This window comes from Diceros bicornis, chromosome 22 (assembly GCF_020826845.1).
Source record: "Diceros bicornis minor isolate mBicDic1 chromosome 22, mDicBic1.mat.cur, whole genome shotgun sequence".
NCBI classification, from domain to species: Eukaryota; Metazoa; Chordata; class Mammalia; order Perissodactyla; family Rhinocerotidae; genus Diceros; species Diceros bicornis.
The window spans coordinates 19,098,647-19,119,245 of NC_080761.1; the positions used below are offsets into that span (position 1 = coordinate 19,098,647).

Below are 20,599 nucleotides of genomic sequence, written 5' to 3' on the forward strand. Positions count from 1 at the left end.
ACAATGTAAAACTTTCTTATACTTACTGGATTAATTTCAGCAGACTTTGACTTCTAACCTTGATTTTAACCTATAGGTTGCTTATTGTCATTTTAATGGATAAAACAGTTGGCAAGGAAAAAAAAGACAACCAGATTCTTTCCCCAAATGCGGATAAATACAGTCCTGCATCGCATAACGACGTTTCAGTCAATGACAGACCACATATATGATGGTGGTCCCATAAGATTAGTACATATAGCCTAGGTGTGCAGTAGGCTATACCATCTAGGTTTGTGTAAGTACACTCTATGATGTTTGCACAACGACAAAATTGCCTAATGATACATTTCTCAGAACATATCTCTGTCGTTAAGCGACGTCTGTATAGTGAGTTTTTGTTAATGTGTAAAAACATTCTAACCTATGAAAATATTGAAGATAAAGTGTCTGTTCCACATGAATCATCTTCAAATTCCTACATCTGTTTATAGAACAAATAGGAAAGACCCAGACTGGTGTTTCCAGTTGTTTCTACAAACTATTTCCCAGTTAATATTATAGGAGTGTGGTGTGACAAGGCAGCAAACTTTTATCACACAAGCTACAGTTTATTGATTTTCAATACAAGTGGAAGAAAAACCACTCATACACTGCATCAGCTATGGAGGGTGAGTAATGATTCTTTTTATATACCATACTTATTTCCACAGAACTCTACCTGAGTAAGGAGGATCTGAAGAAACTTTATGATTTTGAAGAACAGTGTGTGGAAAAATACTTCCATGAGAAGATGGAAGGTCTGAATTGTAGTTGCGAAGAACAAATCCGAATGACATCAGAAAGGTACAAGATATGTATGTTTTCCACCCCCAAACTGCTACCTAAACCCGATTCTACTAGAATGTCTAAGGAAAGTAAAAAGATTTACTTGCAAAACCCAGAGGATTGGGTTCTCTAAAATTTTCTCTAGTAGCATGTGATATTCATGTCATCAATGCACGTTTATTAGCATCTGCTGTGTTCCAGGCAGCCTTCTAGTTACTGGAGATAAGTGGTGAATAAGAGACAAAGGTCCCTGCCTTCACAGGACTTACATTCTAGTGCGTGCATGTGGAGGAGTGAGGGGGATGGAGGACAAAAAAATATATGTAATTTAATGTCAGACAGTAAAAGAGTGATGAAGAAAAATAAAGCAGTATAAGAGGATAGAAAATGATGGTGGCGAGGGGTCTGCAGAGTTGGAGATTGGGTAGGACCATTTGGGGTAGCCTGCTGGTGAAGGAAGGTCACTCAAGGCATTTGAGGAGGAGAAACCTGAGGGAGGCGGGCCAGGCAGAGACGTCTGGTGGGATGGCGCACCTGGCCGAAGGAACAGCAGAGGTGGACGCCCGAGGCAGCAAGGGGTGTCCCGGAGCGGGAGGCAGGTCCGGAGGAGAGAGTGCAAGGCGTTGGTTGCGCTGGGAGTTGTAGAGTTCTCGGGGCACCTGACCAGCACGTGTGCGTTGGGGTGGATGGCAGCCTCCCTGAAGCGGGTGAAGGGCGAATACAAGTGGAGACTGCAGTTCCGGACAGCTTTTGAAAGTAGTTTTCCGGTGAAGGGAGGTTGACGTTCTTCTGTTTTGTTTTGTTTCATGTGGAGAGAACAAAATAAATGTCTTTGTTCCTGGAAATGATTCACCAGCAAGAGAGAAACTGCAGGAGCAGGAGGGAGGAGGCGACTTGCTGAAGTGAAGGGGTCGAAAAGGGGGTTAATGGAGGGCTTGCCCCCCAAGCAGGGGGCCGGGGGGACTATGCATAGTGCGCAAGGGGATGAAGCTGGGGGTGGGAACACGGTTCTCGTGGCACTCGTAGCTGACAGTGCCTGGGGGTATGTGTGATTTGGGGGGTCGGTGCAGGGAGGCCATTCAGAGGTGTGAGGAGAGGGGAGATGATGTGTTGGAGAAAGTGAACATATGCGGAAACTGTGGTAGGATCAAAGCTATTGGGGATGTACTGCTAATTGTGGGTGCATAACATTGTGTTAGAGTATGGGAGACTGCATGTGATTATATGCATTGTAAAAATTTAGATATAATTGACATATAACATATTAGTTTCGTGTATGCAACAGAATGATTTGATATTTGTATATATTGGAAAATGATCACCACGATAAGTCTAGTTAACATCCATCATCATACATAAGTACAAATTTTTTTTTCTTGTGATGAGAACTTTTAAGATCTACTCTCTTACCACCATTCAAATATACAATACAGTATTATTAACTATAGTCCCCATGATTATATGCATTTTTGTGTGTGTGTGTGTGTGTGTGTGTGTGTGTGTGTGTGTGTGAGGAAGATTGGCCCTGAGCTAACATCTGCCAATCCTCCTCTTTTTGCTGAGGAAGACTGGCCCTGGGCTAACATCCATGCCCATCTTCCTCCACTTTATGTGGGACACCACCACCGCATGGCTCGCCAAGGGGTGCATTGGTGGGCGCCTGGGATCCGAACCGGTGAACCCCAGGCCGCCGCAGCGGAGTGCACGCACTTAACCGCTTGCGCCACCAGGCTGGCCCCTATATGCATTTTTTAAAATACAGAATTGCTTTCGTAACTGGAAACAAATTGACAGAAGTTAGATGTGTTCCTTCATTTTCGAATATACATGGACTTGACTATAAAATGTTATACCTAATTATGCATGTATTTTTTCCGATGTCCAAATAGATGGTGAGTCCTTAAATATGGCCTTATTTAAAACTGAATCACATTAAGAACTTTCTAAATGGTTCATTATCAGCCTAAATCGTATTTCTGGACTTCTCTATTGATACCATATTTATGTAAATATGTTTAGGTAGCTGATTGAATTTCAGATTAAATTTTAATATTGAGAAAAAGTTGAATATCAAATAGATATTTGTGAACCCATAAAATTCTATTTTACTTAAATAATATCCTTAGGCCATAGGTCTATGAGCTACCCTTTCCCTCTTCCAGACATTCTGCCTCCTTTATAGCTGTTCTCATTGAGTCTTGTGGGTCAGCCTGGTTCTCAGTTTTGTATGAAACATATACCCAGATAGGAGTTTACGGAGCCGGGATGAAGTCCTGCTTCTGTCACTTATAGCTATGTGTACTTGGGCAAATTTACTCTGGGTCTTTGTTTTCTCATCTGTAAAATGGACACAAAAATAGACCTACCTCTTGGAGTTGTGGAGATTACGTGAGATAATGCAGATGGACTCTGTGGCAGAGTGCTGATAGATAGTAAGAGTCCAATGAAAGTTATTATTTTAAAATGGGTTCCAAAATTTGCGAGTATAATTTCTTTTTAAATACAAATTCCCTTCCAAACCTTAAGAAAAAGGGAAAATAAGATGGGATCAAGACAGCTCCCCCACCTCCTGCCCCAGTTATGAACTGGGACAAGGTCATGGAGAGCCCGTTACTTCACGCTGTAGACTAAGGAAGGGTTTTAGGTGGTCAGTGACGTGGGCAGATTTGCCTTCTAGGCAGATTCCTTCAGTTACCGTGTGGATTCGAGGCATCAGAAGTGGAACCAGGGAGACCACTTGAGAGATTGATGCAGCAGCAGGATGAATCCCAAGGGCTAGCCTATTAGTGGGATTGAAAGGGGCCTATCTTAGTCTGTTCAGGCAGCTGTAACAAAATACTGCAGCCTGGGTGGTTTATAAACAGCGGAAAATTATTGCTCACAGTTCTGGAGGCTGGAAGTGTGAGATCAGGGTGCCAACATGGTCGAGTGAGGGCCCTCTTCTGGGTTGCACACTTCTCTTTGTATCCTCACATGGCAGAAGGGGCTAGGGAGCTCTGTGGAGTCTCTGTTATAAGAGCACTAATTCCATTCATGAGGGCTCCACCCTCACGACCTAATCACCTCCCAAAGACCCTACCTACTAAAACCATCACCTTTGCGGGGTAGGATTTCAATATATGAATTTTGGGGGGGACACAAACATTCAGACCGTAGCAGAGAGGATGAATAAAGGCATATTTAGAAAGGACAATTCGTGAGGTACATTAGGGATAGGATGTAGAACTGGGGGAGAGGATAGAGTCCAGGATGACTCTCAGATCTGTAGCAAGGGTGCTTAGGTAAAAGATAGCACCACCAAGATAAAGAATGTACAAAATGCATGGCCACAGGGGGTGCCGGGGTGGGGTGGGGTGGGACAGCAATGAGTTTTAGATTTGTTGAGGCTGAGATTCCAGTGGCACATTTAGCCAGAGATGTCTGGTAGACTTGAGGTGTATGAATCTGAAGCCCTGGGGCAGATTTTGAACTGGACGGGGAGATTTGGGATTCATCTGCTTGTTGCAAGAAAATACAACTATGACAGAGGAAGCGATTATGCCTAGGAAGCAAGTAGAATGAGGAAACTCAGTGGGCTGAGGGTCAGACCCTGAGAGGTGCCAACACCTATATAAAGGACCGAGGAAGAGGAGCTCATGGGGCAGACTGAAAAGAATTGACCAGAGGGATATAAGGAAAACTAGGAGAAGGTAATATAATGAGTCAAGTGAATGCAGAGTGAAAACTTGAGAACTGGATACTCACAGACAACTACTTCAATAACAACAAGAATAACAACAACAATAATAATAAAAACCCTAACACCAGTACTCATCATATACCATTATATTTTTCTTGAATTTTTTTCTTGGGATTCGAGTAGAGAAGGATTAGAAGGTAGATGGATATGTAGCTTCTGAAAAATATTCTGGATGCTTTTAAGGGCTCTAGAATTTGATTATGAAGCTTGAATTTAACTTCAAAACATAATCAATTCATTTCCCCCTTGATAGAGCTATCTCACCAGCCCTCTTTTTACATGATTGTCCTTGTTGAGGTCATTCTGGGGAGCTCATAATGAGGTATGGGGGAGAGGGAGGAATGTTTTCCGGCGGTAGCTGAGCAGTAGTTTGAAGAGGGAGGAAAGGGAGATTAGGAGGATATTTGCATGTTTGCCTCCCGTTGTAGAAGAGCTCACCCATGTCCTTACAGAATTAAGTGAGTTGTGAAAGTGGAAAAAGAGAACATATTAAGGCTGTTTTAGGTCTTACTCTTTCTATTTGGAATGCTGGCTACTTTTTGACCCTGGTAGTGTAAGCCAGCATTTCCCTCCCTCGATTCTGTGGAGTAGGATGTTAATTGGGTATTTTTCCATATTAAGCATGTGTGGGTATGTTATAATTGGGAAATGCTACATTTTAAAAAAAGTTTAAATACTTTAACGTAATGCACATTGTGACTCAGTAGCGAGTTATAGTTTGAGCAGGTCCTATCATTATTTCGCTGTGAAACCTTGTTGAGGAACATTTGTAAACACCTCCCAGCATGGGAAACGTTGGTGTAATTCATTTAGTGCTTCACAGGACTCTAGGACCCAAAAGAACTTTGCCTAGATCCCCGAGTTGCTGAGAGGTGCTAGAGGGCAGTGGTTGAGGCCAGCGAGTATGGACTCAGACTATCTGGGTTTGAAACCTCACTATTGTGACCGTGTGACTGGTCATGTGACCTAACCTCTTTTCATGAAAGGGATAATAGAAATGCCTACCTAATAGAGTTGTCATGTGGATTAAATAAAATAATAACCCGGAGCCTTTGTAAAATGCCTGGCACATGGTGAGCACTCAGTGAGTATTATGATTATCATGATGATTATAATTATGCGTGTTATAATCTCATTTTAAAATATCTTGTCCAAAGGCGCACGATAAAACAATACTGGTCTTCCCTCCACCCTCAAATCTTGCAAAGAGGAAACTAGAATTATAAGAATTTATTTTACATGTCAGAATGACTAAAAGGCTAGATTAAATTAATGTAGTTGGTTGTTGAGGAATAGAATTAAAATATGTTTCCCAGGACATTAAGCTTTAGAAAATAAATGTCTGTAAAAGCAAGAGGACCTGATTTTGGGTTACCAGGTTATTTGTCTAACTGGTCTCTATTGTGGCTTGTTACCTGTTGCTGTGAATCGTTGCTGGCTTCTATTGTATCCATTTGCTGCTAATGGAACTTAATGAGTCTCCATTACTGCTGTTCAGACTGTACTGTTTGTGAATTAGATGAAACAGTGCACTAGACGGAGAGGCTCTAATTAAGCATATTTGGAAGGGAATATACATATATTTTGTGCTCTTTCGCTCATCATCCTTGCCAATTCTAGTTTTGCAGGTTCCAGAAGGTCAGGAAGCATTTATTAAGCCTGTATTGAGTTATAGAAGTTGAATTCTATAGCAGAAGCAAGAAAGAGAGGGTTCCACCCACATAGGTGATAATAAAAATGGAAAATAGCACCCTCTTTATCCTTTAATTCCTGTCTGCAAAGCCTTCAGAAAGAAGAAGTGAAAGATTTCTCAATCCATGTGACTTGAGATATATTCTAGAGAGGGGATGTCTGACACTCTTTTGGGAAGTGCTTGCTACAGCTGAGTGCTAGTCTCTTCGTGGTGTGATCACTGGCCCTCCCAGCCCCCAAATAAGACTCGGGGTCGTTGTTTTATTTCTGCATGTGAAATCTGCATGTCGTTTCAGCCGTGAAACTGTTGGTTAGATTCCCTCCCTTGCTGGTTTTCACTTTGTTCCCGTTTATCAAAGATTTTCTTTATTAAGAAATTGGAAAGTATATTCCCACCTCCAAATAAAAGAATGAAACAGGGGAAGTAAGGCAAGAAAAACGATATCATAAGCCAGAACCCACTGTAAAAATTTTGGTCTTTTTCTATTTAGTCTTCTATATATTTTTAGTTAAAATTATACATTTGTATTTTGTTTCCTCCTCCTTACACATCAAAAACATTTCTTCAAATAATTAAACATTCTTTGTAAATATATTTTAACTTTTATTGTTTCTCTACTTACAAAGTTTTAATACCAAATTTAAAAGTGTATAATGCAGAACATAACAGACATCCACATCCCTACTCCTACCACGAGAAATAGGCAAAGAAAATTACTATCAACCATACAAGCATGATTTTTTTAATTGAGGTAAAATTGGTATGTAGCATTGTATAGGTTTCAGGTGTACAACATTATAATTCGATATTTGTATACACTTCAAAGTGATCATCACCCACCGTAAGTCTCGTTTCTACCCGTCACCATGTAATTAGCCCCTTCACTCATTTCCCCCACTACCTGACCCCCTTCCCGTCTGGTAACCCCCAATCTGTTCTCTGTATCTATAAGCTTGGTTTTGTTTTGTTTGGTTGGTTTTTTATGTTCCACATATAAGTGAAATCATGTGGTATTTGTCTTTCTCTATCTGACTTTTAATGGCTGTATAGTATTCTGTCTCATAATGTAATGAATATCTGTCTGCCTTAGCAGAGTGAAATTACAGCTTCTTTTTATATGTTGCCTAATTGAATGTCTCAATGTTGCTTCCTTGTCAACGTTGAGTCATTTTAATCTTTTTTTTTTTTTAATTTGTCAGGCTAAAAATATGTTGTTACAATGTAGATGAACTCATTGTTGTCAACTTGTATTTCTCTGCTTACCTAATGAGACTGAATATTTTACGGTGTTTCATTATCTTTTGTATTTTATCTTTTGTGAATTATGTCCTTTGGAATCTTTGTATTTTTTTCCTCAACAATTTGTAAAAGTCTTAGCTTTATTAAGGGATGCAAACACCTCATCATATTTGTTAGAATAGTTTCCAATTTATTTTTTGTCTCAAGATTTTGTATTATATTTTCATGAGTACCAGTTTCTTTTTATGTAACCAAATCTGATATATTTTGTAATTGATTCTAGTGACTGTTAAGTTTAGATAACTGTATTAGTTTCCTAGGGTTGCCATAACAAAGTACCAAAAAGTGGGTGTTTTACAACAACAGAAATTTATTGTCTTTCAGTTCTGGAGGCTAGAAGTCCAAAATCAAGATGTTGACAGGGCTATGCTTTCTCTGATGGCTCTAGCGGAGAATCTTTCCTTGCCTCTTCTAAGCTTCTGGTGTTTGCTGGCAATCCTTGGTGTTCCTTGGCTAGTAGATACATCACTCTAGTCATAGGGTGGTCTTCTCCCTGTGTATCTTCATATCATCTTCCCTCTGAGTCCAAATTTCCCCTTTGATAAGGATACCGGTCATGTTGGCGTAAGACCCAGCCCAATGACCTCATGTTAACTTAATTACCTCTGTAAAGACCCTATCTCCAAATAAGGTCATATTCTGAGAGTACTGGGGGTTAGGACTTTAACGTATCTCTTTTGGGGGACACAAAACAAAACCATCCCCATACAGAGATATATACAGATAAATATTAAGCAACATTTTCTTTATTCTTTCTCTCTCTTTCTCTAAATGAAATCAATTGTTACATTTAATTTGACTCTACTTTCGCAATTTGCTTTTGTACTTGCATAGCTGAAGATGTCTTGTGTTGTTTTTATATGAATCAGTGGCTGGACCTCATAATTTTGGGTTAAAGTATTCAAAATAATTTTAAAAATTTGCCTCAGGCTTTCTCTGAATGTAGGTATCTTAATATGTGTTTTGTTTGAAATTTGGGAAGCCTGTTTGTACTGAAGACTTGGAATTTTTTTTAAAGATCTATACTTTTTTTTTCCAATTACATATTTGATTATTGATTCTGTTCCTATCATTCTGGTTTCTTCCTCAAGATCTCCTTTCTGTAACAAATAGCACAGTGCTTGCTGATAGGAGGTATTCAAATGTTTGTCCTGTAAATTAATGAATATATGAATGAAGACAAGTGGGCTGATTGATGAGATGATTGCAGGGTAATTGGCAGGACGCTGGAAATACGGTTCTGAAATACTAGAGAGAAATAAGGGCTAGAAATGTAGATTTGTAATTTTTCCTCCTTGAGGTGATAGTGGGAATTATAGGAGTGGGTGAGATCACCTGCAATAAGAGTATATGTTGAAGAGAGAAGGAGGCAGAAGACAGATCTACCTTTGGGAAGCAGCTTAGGCTGAAAGATGGAGGTGGGGCAGGAGGAGAATAAGGCAAATTCCCACTGGCTTAATGTGTTTATTGGTTTTCTCCCTCCCTTCGCCATTAGGGTTACAGAGATGTACTTCCAACTGAAAGAAATGAATGAAAAGGTGTCTTTTATAAAGGACTCCCTACTGTCTTTGGACAGCCAGGTGGGACACCTGCAGGACCTCTCTGCCCTGACAGTGGATACCCTAAAAGTCCTTTCTGCTGTTGATACCTTACAAGAGGACGAGGCTCTCCTGACCAACAGAAAGCATTTTACTTGCAGAAAACTTCCCCACAGCTGGAGCAATGTCATCTGTGCAGAGGTTCTAGGCAGCATGGAGATCTGTGGGGAGAAGAAATACCAGTATTATAGCATGCCCCCTTCTTTGCTGCAGAACCTGACCAGAGGCCAGCAGTCCCCAAGAATGCAGAGCAGGCTCCTTCTTGAGACTACAGACAGTCAGAAGGAGACTTCAAACATAAGAGATGACCAGGAAGAGCAAGAAACGGAAAATAATATAGTTGCTTCTGGGGTTAACAGGCAACCACGCCGAAAGTATGGCCAATTTCTCCTGGTCCCTTCTTATCTAAAACAAGTTCCTTTTTCTGTAGAAACTGACTTGCCCCTGTCCGGACAATCTGGGAAATCAGGTACAGATGTTCTGGCAACTGAACAAGTCACCCAGAGTGAGGTCCCTGTTCATCTGACTTGGCCGACCCCAGTTGTCTCAGCCCAGGGCTCAGTGGCTGAACCCAAGGAGCACTATGAGCCAATTGCTCAGATACCAGCCAGACAAGACAGGGGAGAACAAGTTATACCCACTTTGCTTCGTACACCTGCACCCATGAAAATGACCTCCCTCCCTTCCCAAGCTGAGAGCATGCAAACTGGAGGTGGATATGTGAACTGGGCATTCTCAGAAGGTGACGAAACTGGTGTGTTTAGCATCAAGAAAAAATGGCAAACCTGTCTCGCCTCCACTTGTAACAGTGACTCCAGTCAGAGTGAACAATGCCAGAGGCAGATCTGGGGCAGATCCCTATCTGATGACTCAACAAGATCGGCCCAGAGTAGTGATTGCTCAGAGGTGGGACCATGGCTCCAGCCAAGCACATCCTTGTGGATCAATCCTCTTCACAGAGACAGGCCCTTCAATAGAAGTCATAGTTTGAGATTACACAAGGAGGAGAAGTTGAAGTTCTATAACATTAAAAGTAAGAAGTAACATTTTTTTAAACCAGTATTGAATTCTTTGCATTGCTACCCTTTTTAAAAAGTCTGTGACTTTTGGATCCAGCCTGGTGGCGTAGTGGTTGAGTTCACGTGCTCTACTTTGGCTCCCCGGGGTTCGCAGGTTCAGATCCTGGGCTCAGACCTATGTACCGCTCATCAAGCCATGCTGTGGCGGTGTCCTATATACAAAATAGAGGAGGATGGGCACAGATATTATCTCAGGGCCAATCTTCCTTTCCAAAAAAAAAAAAGAAAAGAAAAAGTCTGTGACTTTTGACTGCATTCTCATTTTCCCCATTCTTTCAGTCTTTTCTGTAAAACTAAATGGTTCCCTGTACCATCTTAAACTTTCTCATGCAAACCATTTCCCTTACAGAGCTTTCAAGATCCTCAGAGATAGGGCCGTCAGCATGGATCAAAGCAAAAATGCTAACCAAGGATAAGAGATTGTCAAAGAAAAAGAAGAAAACAAAAGGACTACAGGTGCCAGTAAGTGTCACAAAAGTGCCAGGTACACAAAATAGCATTATACTGGAAGAAGTGAAGATATAAATTTGAGGGTCATCAGAGTGGATGTGCCATAATTCATTTGTCAGCTCACATGTTGAAGGACATTTGTGTTATTTTTGGTTTTTGGCCATTCCAAACAAAGCTGTTATGAACATTTGTGCATAAGTCTTTGTGTGGACATATATTTTAATTTCTCTTTGGTAAATCTTTAGGAGTAGAATGTCAGAGTCATATGGTAAGTATGTAATTTTACAAGAAACTTCCAAACTGCTTTCCAAAGTGGTTGTACCATCTTACATTCCCACCAGTTTCTGCGTAGTAGTTTGTGAGCGTTCCAGCAGTCCACATCCTCATCAATCCTTAGTGTGCTCAGTCTTTTTAATTGTAGCCAAATTAGTGGGTGTGTAGTGGTATTTTATGTTGGTTTCATTTGCATTTCTATAGTGACTCGTGCTGCTAGGTATCTTTTCAAGTGCTTATTTGCCATCCATATATCTTTTTTGGTGACATGTCTGTTCAAATCTTTTGTCCATTTTAAAAATTGGGTTGTCTTATTATTGAGTTGTAAGAATTTTTTTATATATTCTAGATATAAGCCCATTGTTGGATATATGTTTTGCAAATATTTTCTTTTGCTTGCTTCGTACTTTTTATAAATGTCCTTTGAAGCACTTACCTTTTTTATTTTCATGAAGTCCAATGTTTGATCTTTTTCTTTTTTTTTTTTAAATTACTAATTTTACTGCTTCACTTGAACAGAGACATTGTTTTTTTTTTTGTGTGTGGGGAAGATCAGCCCTGAGCTAACATCCGTGCTAATCCTCCTCTTTTTGCTGAAGAAGACTGGCTCTGAGCTAACATCTATTGCCAATCCTCCTCCTTTTTTTTCCCCCAAAGCCCCAGTAGATAGTTGTATGTCATAGTTGCACATTCTTCTAATTGCTGTATGTGGGACACGGCCTCAGCGTGGCTGGAGAAGCGGTGCGTCGGTGCGCGCCCGGATCCGAACCTGGGCCTGCCAGTAGCGGAGCACGCACACTTAACTGCTAAGCCACGGGCCGGCCCTGATCTTTTTCTTTTATAGTCTATGCTTTTTGTATCATATTTAAGAAAATTTGCCAAGATCACTGAGATTTTCTCTTCTGTTTTCTTCTAGGAGTTTCATAGTTTTTGCTCTTATATTTAGGTCTAGCATCCATTTTGAGTTAATTTTTGTGTAGTCATGTGCTGCATAATGATGTTTCGGTCAACGATGGACCATATATACGATGGTGGTCCCATAAGATTAGTGCCATATAGCCTAGGTGTGTAGTAGGCTGTACCATCTAGGTTTGTGTAAGTACACTCTATGATGTTCACGTAACGACAAAATCGCCTAACAATGCAGGGGTATCCCTGTCATTGAGTGATGCATGGTGATGTGTATATGGTGATAGGTAAGTATCGAGGTTCCTCCCTCCCTTCCTTCCTTCCTCTCCCCCTCTCTTTTTCTTTCCTTCTTTCTCCTTCTTCCCTCCCTCCCTTCCTTTCTTCTTTGAATACAGATATGTATTTTTTCTACCATTTTTTAGTAAAAAGATTGTCTTTTTCCTATTGAGTTGCTTGAAACCTTTGTAAAAAATTAATTGACCGTTTATATCCACAATAGGTATGGATCTCTTTCTGGACTCTATTCTGTTCCATTTATTTATATGTCCATCTTTATGCCAATATCACATTATCTTGAATACTGTAACTTTATAATGTCTCAAAATAATGTATTGTAGGTCTGCCAAATTTTTTCTTCGTTTTCAAAGTTATTTTGGCTATTCTAGTTTCTTTGCATTTCCACATAAATTTAGAATCAGCTTGTCAATTTCTACAGAGAAGCCTACTGGGGTGAGTGGAATTGCTGTGAATCAGTTTTTGGAGAATTGGCATCTTAACAATAATGAGTTTTCTGATCCATGAGCATGATATATCTCTCTGTCTATTTAGATATTTCTTAATTTCTCTTAGCAAAGTTTTGTAGTTTTCAGTGTGTAGGTCTTGCACATATTTTTTAAAAGTATTCCTAAGTATTTAATATTTTTTATTTTATTATAAATGCAATTATTTACATATTTTAATTTCTGAATTAAATTATTTGTTGATGGTATATAGAAATATAGTTTTTTAATATTGGTCTTGAATCCCACAACCTTACTTATTTGTTTGAGTAGGTTTTTTGTTGCTTCTTTAGAATTTTCTGTGTAAATGATCATGTTATCTGCAAATGAAGATAGTTTTACTGTTTCCTTTCAAATCTGGATGTGTTTTGTTTCTTTTTCTTTCCTGATTACACTGGCCAGAACCTCTAGTACGATACTGAATAGAAGTGGTGAAACAGATATCCTTTCCTTGTTTATGCTCTTAAGGAAAAAACATTTAGTGTTCTACCAATAAGTATGATGTTAGCCGTAGGTTTTTTGTAGATGCCCTTTATGGAGTTGAAGAACTTCTTTCTATTCCTAGTTTTCTGAGAATTTTTATCATTAGTGGAAGTTGGCATTTGTCAAATGCTTTTTCTGCACCTACTTATATGATCAGATGTTTCTTCCTTTTTATTATGTTAATATGATGAATTATATTAGTTAATTTTATAATATTAGAATTCATGTTTAGAATATTAAATCAACCTGGCTGGGATGAACCCCACTTGATCATGATGTATTATCTTTTTTGCATGCTATATTCATTTTGCTAAAATCTTGATAAGATTTTTTGCATCTGTATTCTTGAGGAATATTTGTCTTTAGATCTCTTTTCTTGTAATGTCTTTGGTTTTGGTATCAGAGTGATGCAGGGCTTGTTGACTGAGTTGAGAAGTGTTCCCTCTTCTTTGGTTTTCTGGGTGAGTTTGTATAGAATTGATTTTATTTCAACCTTGATTAGTTGGTAGAATTAACCAATAAAACCATCTTTGTGGGAAAGTTTTTTACTACAAATTTAGTTTCTGTAATAGATATAGGGCTCTTCAGATTATATGATTCTTCCAGAGTGAGCTTTGTTTGTGTCTTTCAAGGAATTTGTTCATTTCATCTGAGTTGTTGAATTTATTGGCATATGGTATTTATAATATTCTCTTATTATCCTTTTATTGTCTGTGGGGTCTGTAGTGACATCACATCTCTCATTCCTAATATTTTAAATCTGTGTTTTCTCTCTTTGTTTCATGATCAGTCTGCCTACAGGTTTATCTGTTTTATTGGTCTTTTCAAAGAACCAGCTCTTGATTTCATTGAATTTCCTCTGAATTCTATTTCATTGGTTTTTTTTTTGGTGAGGAAGAATAGCCCTGAGCTAACATCCATTGCCAATCCTCCTCTTTTTGCTGAGGAAGATTGGCCTTGGGCTAACATCCATGCCCATCTTCCTCTATTTTATATGTGGGACGCCTGCAACAGCATGGGCCGTCAAAGCGGAGCTTGTGAACTTAACCACTACACCACCGGGCCGGCCCCCTATTTCATTGATTTTTGCTCTTATTTTTATTGTTTCCTTTGTTCTGTGTACTTTGGGTTTACTTTGCTTTTCTTTTCTAGTTTGTTAAGATAGAAGGTTTGGTCGTTGATTTGAGACTTTCTTCTTTTCTTATACAGGCATTTCGTGCTGTAAAATTCCCTCTAATCACTGCTTTAGTTATAAAACAAATTCCAATATGTTTTGTTTTCATTTTCATTTAGTGAATGCTTTTATTTATTGTTAGGAAGCCTTAGACCTGAGTTAGCAATTCCACAGGACTTCACCTTTCATGATCTTAACGCCTTGCTTCATTTTTCTATTCTACACATACTTTTTCCATATAATAATCTGGATGCATTTTTTAAAACACCTCAGCTCTTTTTAGAATGAGAAGCAGAAGCAAAGAGATAAGTACGACGACAATTATGTAAAAATCACCTTTTTGGGGGAGAGATTTAGCTTGATAAGGAAGACTTTTCTTTCAGGGAAAATCCACGAGTTGCTGGAATCCCATGAAATCTGAATATAAGTAGATTTACTTTTTGGAAAAATTAAAATGGCCAGAGTTCTATTAGGAATTTCAACTGAGCTCAAGTACTAATAACTTGCATTTGTTTGTTGCTTTGTATTTTATCAATTTACCCCATTTCTTCTCTGCCCCGAGAAGTACACAGGCCAGCCATTATTATTGGCTGTGTATTATTTTAATGATGAAGGGAATGGGGCTCATAGATGTTAAGTGATTTACCCAAGTTCACATAACTTCTAAGTGACAGAGCTAGAATTCCAACACAAGCTTTTTGGATCCAAGTCTTAGTTTTTTTGCTCTATACCTGTGGTGCTCAAATTGTGGTCTCCTATCAGGAGCATTAGCATTACCTGGGAACTTATTAGAGGTTCAAATTCTTCCTTCCCCCCAGACCTACTGAATCACAGATCCTGAGGGTGGGACCCAGCGATCTGTGGTTTAACACAGTCCTGGGTGATTCCGACGCACACTGGAGTCTGAGAACCCCTGCTCCTCACCCTGGTTCTCAATCATGACTGCAAAGAAATCACATGGATGCTGCTGTCCTGCCAGCATGAGTGATGCGAGTTTTCACAACTTTCCAGGTGCTTTAATGTGCAGCCAATGTTAACAACCACTACTCTTCACCATGGTACCTCTATTAATGTGACTCAAAATGTTTTCCGATTAATGTCACTGCGATCCAACAAGTGTCTTTCTCTCCAGGTCATAACAGTCGATAACTGCTCTCAAAGTGAACAACTGAATTCAGAGCCAGAAGAAAATAACATCTCAGAAGAGGAGAGCAGCAAGAACTGGCTCACGGTGTCCAAATTTAGTCAGATAAGTATGTAACAGTCTACGCTCTTGGATCCAAAAGCTCTGGTAGTTTCCTCAGTATTCCCCTAGACCACTCATGGTCCCTGCTGTTCTTTCAGGAGGAGATGAGGGAATGAGAGAATGGCAACACCCTTTTAGGAAAAGAGCTGTTTTCTATTTTTAATTTTTATGAAAGGGACAAAATTTCCTTTTGTTTAATGGAATTGTTGTCAGAAAGCAGAAAAGAAAATTAAGATTTAGATAGTCTTTTATATCCAGAGCTGTTGAACCTGACTCAGAGAGTGTTCATATAGTCAGATTTATGGGGTAAGGGTTGTCTAATTTTATAAATTCCTAAGGTTCATGTGATATTGATATGGACCCTTATACAGAACTCAGTGGATTGAGTTGTAGTTGGTTATTTACTACAGCCAACATATAGTGTTTATTCCATGGGCAAGAATCCCTTAGGCTTAATAATAATGGTGTTTGTAGAGGAGAGAAGATGGATCAACGAGCTAGGAATGAAGAGACTATCAAGAGCTAGGCATCGAATGGGAAATAAGCCGGGACTGTTAAGATGAAGGCAGATTATGAACAGAATTGAGAGCAATGATCAGAACTTTGAACTTCTTGAATTAGATAATAAGAGACCTTTACTAATTTATTAACAGAAGGGACTATGTAATTAAGGACTTTTAGAGATTTAAAATTATTTGAAATACTAAACTTAAGGTTCAAATAGACATTGTACTGAAATCTGTGTTGTTATGCTTCTTTAAAACCTTACCTGCTGTTATGGTCGGTGGTTTTCAACCAAGGGGCAGTTTTGTACCCCACCCACTGGGACTTTTGGCAATGTTGTCACAACTGAGGGAGGGGTAGTGCTCTGGACATCTCCTGGGTAGAGGCTGGGGATGCTGGTAAATATCCTGCAATGCATGGGACAGTCTCCCCCTTCCCAACAAGAAGTTATCCAGCCCAAAATGTCAATGCCCAGGTTGAGAAACCCTGATTTATATTTAAAAATACTCAATCATCTGTTAAATCACTGAGAATCAAGTAGACTCTAAGCTGAAAGAGACATTAGAAATTAAATTTTTCAGAATCCTCTTACTTTATAGATATGACTTGAAAGCTTAATTGTCTTGCCTTAAGTCACGCAGTTTACTAGAGCCTACAATTTTGAATAAATCAAATCCCATACCTAAAGATATGATTCTAAGACCAACTGTAAATGTAATCCATTTATTTATATATATTTATATTATATATTATATTTTTTGTAAATAGTCTGATATTTAGGTTATAATATATCGCTCTTACTTAAATTAAGTTCTTTTTTTAATTGGGATATAATCAACATATAACATTGTATTAGTTTTAGGTATACAGCATAATGATTTGATATATGTATATATTGCAAAATGATCACCACAATAAGTTTAGTTAACATCCATCACTACACATAGTGAGAAATTTTTTTTCTTGTTGATAAGAACTTTTAAGATCTACTCTCTTAGCAACTTTCAATACACAATACAGTATAATTAACTATAGTCACCATGCTGTGCATTACATCCCCAGGACTTCGTTATCTTACAACCGGAAGTTTGTACCTTTTGACCCCCTTCACCCATTTCACTCATCCCCACCCCCCAAATTATTTAAGTTCTTTCCAACAAATTTCAAACAAACAAAGATGTAGGTGGCAGGAACGTTCTGGGAAAGAATCTCCTTAAGTCCAATGACAAGAAAGAGAGAGAAGACCTAGGGAAATAGGCTGACTCCAGGGGCCTGTCTAATCTGAGGAGGTGAGGAGGCCCAATATCCTCGTTGAACCACATCCTGAGTTGAGAATCTTAATTTTTTTGAAACTTGTCCAAGTTAAGAATTAATTGGAAAAGAATTTAAAAAATACAAGTTTGAGGGTTGGGAGATACACTGACAGGTAGCTCTCTCGAAACACAAAAAATAAGGTTCTGAGGAAATAAACTATGAAAAGGAAAAGTATATTTTTAGCTTTTCCTGTAGGTATTTTATTTTAATTATGATACTATGTTATCATTAAAATCATATTTATCATAATTTTATGATATTACAAAAAATATCATATATGAAGTTTTGTGATTTTTTTTTCCAATAGGTTTTTGCACTTCTTGTATACTTTTTTTTCAGCACAAAATCATTAAGGAAAAAATTACAACTGTTATCTCCTGCATTTAGCCAGGGACCGTTAATAAGTGTTATTCTCAGAATTAATCCAATCAAGTATTTATTAAATTTTTATTGAGCACCCACGATATGCCAACGACTCTGTAGGTACGAGGTATAGAAAATAATAATAACCAGGATCCTCATCATGCTTTTTAAGAAAAGGCTAAAAATTAAACCTATTTGCTGGCCTTCCTTCCTATCTTTCTTTTGTTTTGTTTTTCTTTTTGTTTTTGTTTTGTTTTTTAAGTAGCCGACTTTGATGCTTGATGCAGTTGTTAAGGAAAGATTCCTAATAATTTGGAACTAAAATTTCACGTATTTTAAAGAAAACATGGACAATAGGGTGCAGGGGATGGTGAATGTAAAAAAATTACTAAAGATGTTGTTTTATAGGAGGAGGCCTATGGGTAATTTAATTCTTGACTTTGATAGAGAAGTGTAAGTTGTTATAAATGTGAAGGTGACTACTGAAAAATAGAATGTATAGCTTTCAACCACTTGAGAAAAAAAGGACCAAGGAATCTTGGTAAAACTTGCTAAAAAGAGGAAAAAACTGTGCTCAAATTTAGATGAATGCACTGTGTTCATATCTTTCTATTTGGGAACTGTGATTTGAATGTAACATGTTTTCGTGTATTCTTTCATTTTTTTTCTTCCTTTTAACAAGGTCTAGAACCTTATATATATCAGAAAATGAAAACTAAAGAAATTGAACGGCATGCTGTACAAGTCAGTGATTATCTAAAGCAATCTCAAGAGGTAAAAACATTTCATTTGATACTTTTTAAAAAAATATTCATGGGGCCGGCCCGGTGGCGCAAGCGGTTAAGTGCGCGCGCTCCGCTGCGGCGGCCCGGGGTTCGCTGGTTCGGATCCCGGGCGCGCACGGACGCACTGCTTGGCAAGCCATGCTGTGGCGGCGTCCCATATAAAGTGGAGGAAGATGGGCACAGATGTTAGCCCAGGGCCGTCTTCCTCAGCAAAAAAAGAGGAGGATTGGCGGATGTTAGCACAGGGCTGATCTCCTCACAAAAAAAAAAAAAAAAAAAAAAAAAAAATTCATGCACACAACACTTCTCTATCTCCTTGACTGTGTCTGTTTTACCTTTATGTTCCTTAATTGACTTCTGCTTTTTATTGGTATTACATGTAAATCTTTGCTTTGAATATGTGCTCAGTTTTTTCACACACTCCCTTTTATTCTTTCCTTGTTGTTCTTTTTATGCAATTTATTTATCTGTTTATCCACCCAATAATTTATCCTGGGTATTTTTAAAGGGAAAGAATTTGGAAATTTTTGAAACTGTTTTCAAATACATGAAAGTTGCCATGTGGAATAAAAATAAGATTTTTTCAATACGCTTTTCACAGCTAGAGCTAGAATCAACATATAGAAGCTTCTGGGAGACAGATTTCAGCCCAATTTGAGGAGAAATTTTTAGCAATTGGAGCTTTCCAAGGATGGAATGGTTTATTTCTGGAAGTAGTAAGGTCCTTACTTAGTGTGGTTAGTGAAACAGGCTGAGCAACCCTCTCTGCAGATGTGTTGGAGGGGAGTTAGGCATCGCAGGGTAGAGGACCCTCTGTTTCTCCAACGCGGAGGTTCTCTGACTTTGCTGTCTGTTTTCATTACCGTCTGCAAATACGTGACAGTTTTACTGCTATCCACCATGTGGGAAGCGTGATCTAGTTAGACTAACCCAAGAAACCTAATTTTCGTCTTGGTTTGAACATTATCTGTATGAACTTGGGAACCATATACACATGACCTGTAGGAGTATACTGACAACTTCAGATGTTCTTGTAGGAATGTAATCTGTGAGAGGTTTTGAAGGTAAAATTGAAGGTAGTTGGAGACAGGAACCTGTCTGCCCTGTCAAATCCTGGCTCTGCCTAGTCCCAGGTTTCAAAGCAATCGACATCAATTAACCTATGAGCTTCATTAGCCGTATCTCTAAAACGGGAGTAACACCATCTTTATGAGATTTTTGATAGCGGATAACAAAAATAACACCAGTGAATATGCCTAGAGTAATACCTGGAGTGTACTAGGTTTAAAGAAATAATAGTTGAATCTAAGTAGGAAATAGAATGAGATAAATTCAAGATAATGTTATTCTAAATAATCATCAACTGAAACAATAATCTACTGATGATTGGACATGATGTAATAATAATTGATGTTTTCTGTCGACTTTGACCTTCTTTCCTTCTTTCGTGTCATTAACTGATTTTATATGTTCACTCATTTCTGTAAAAACCTTCATTTTTGATGTTTTCTCTTTGATGTCCCCAGAAAAATAATTTCATTCTCTTAAAGTCTGTCAATATATTGAGTTACTCTGATATTGTGCTAACATTATGCATCTTTCTAGCCTGAGTTTAGTGTGCTTAGTTAAAGAAATATTGAGCTAGAGGAAGGGAAAAAAGGAACTATATCCTCTGAGGAGTGTGTTTTGTAAACATATTACTGGAGGCTTAGAGTGGGAGGATGTTTGGTATACGTGTAATGACATTTCCTTTCTGCTCAGGATCTGAGCAAGCACCCTTCGTGGAATTCCAGGAGCACCAGCCTCAGCAGGAACTCCCTGTGAGTATTTCTAAATGTCTGCCTTTAAGCATCTTTGGCTTCTATTTTTTTAACCTCATTGGGAACAAAGGTTTAGTTTGGTCAGAAAAGGAGAAAAAAAAGTACGTGTCCAGTGACAATATTTTTCTTTTGTTAACAAGAATGAAAATCACTTATTCTCTAAGTTTTCCTGTTTAGGGCAAGAAGATCTCACCTCACTGCCTTTTAAGAATAAAATGAAACATCAAATTAAACATTTGTCTACTACTATATCAAATTAAACATTTGTCTTTTCAGTGTCAAAA

At 38.4% G+C, this 20,599-nt stretch overlaps 1 protein-coding gene across 2 annotated transcripts in view; it reads left to right on the forward strand.

The window, feature by feature from the left end:
• Nucleotides 1–20,599, forward strand: part of TRPM6 (transient receptor potential cation channel subfamily M member 6) — a 143,265-nt gene that overhangs the window by 96,579 nt on the left and 26,087 nt on the right. For both annotated transcript variants that reach the window (XM_058565639.1, XM_058565638.1), the window contains 6 exons: nucleotides 693–825; nucleotides 9,034–10,169; nucleotides 10,565–10,677; nucleotides 15,416–15,536; nucleotides 18,393–18,484; nucleotides 20,257–20,315. In XM_058565639.1, coding sequence (XP_058421622.1) covers nucleotides 693–825; nucleotides 9,034–10,169; nucleotides 10,565–10,677; nucleotides 15,416–15,536; nucleotides 18,393–18,484; nucleotides 20,257–20,315 — 1,654 coding nt within the window. The remainder of the gene's footprint in view (nucleotides 1–692; nucleotides 826–9,033; nucleotides 10,170–10,564; nucleotides 10,678–15,415; nucleotides 15,537–18,392; nucleotides 18,485–20,256; nucleotides 20,316–20,599) is intronic.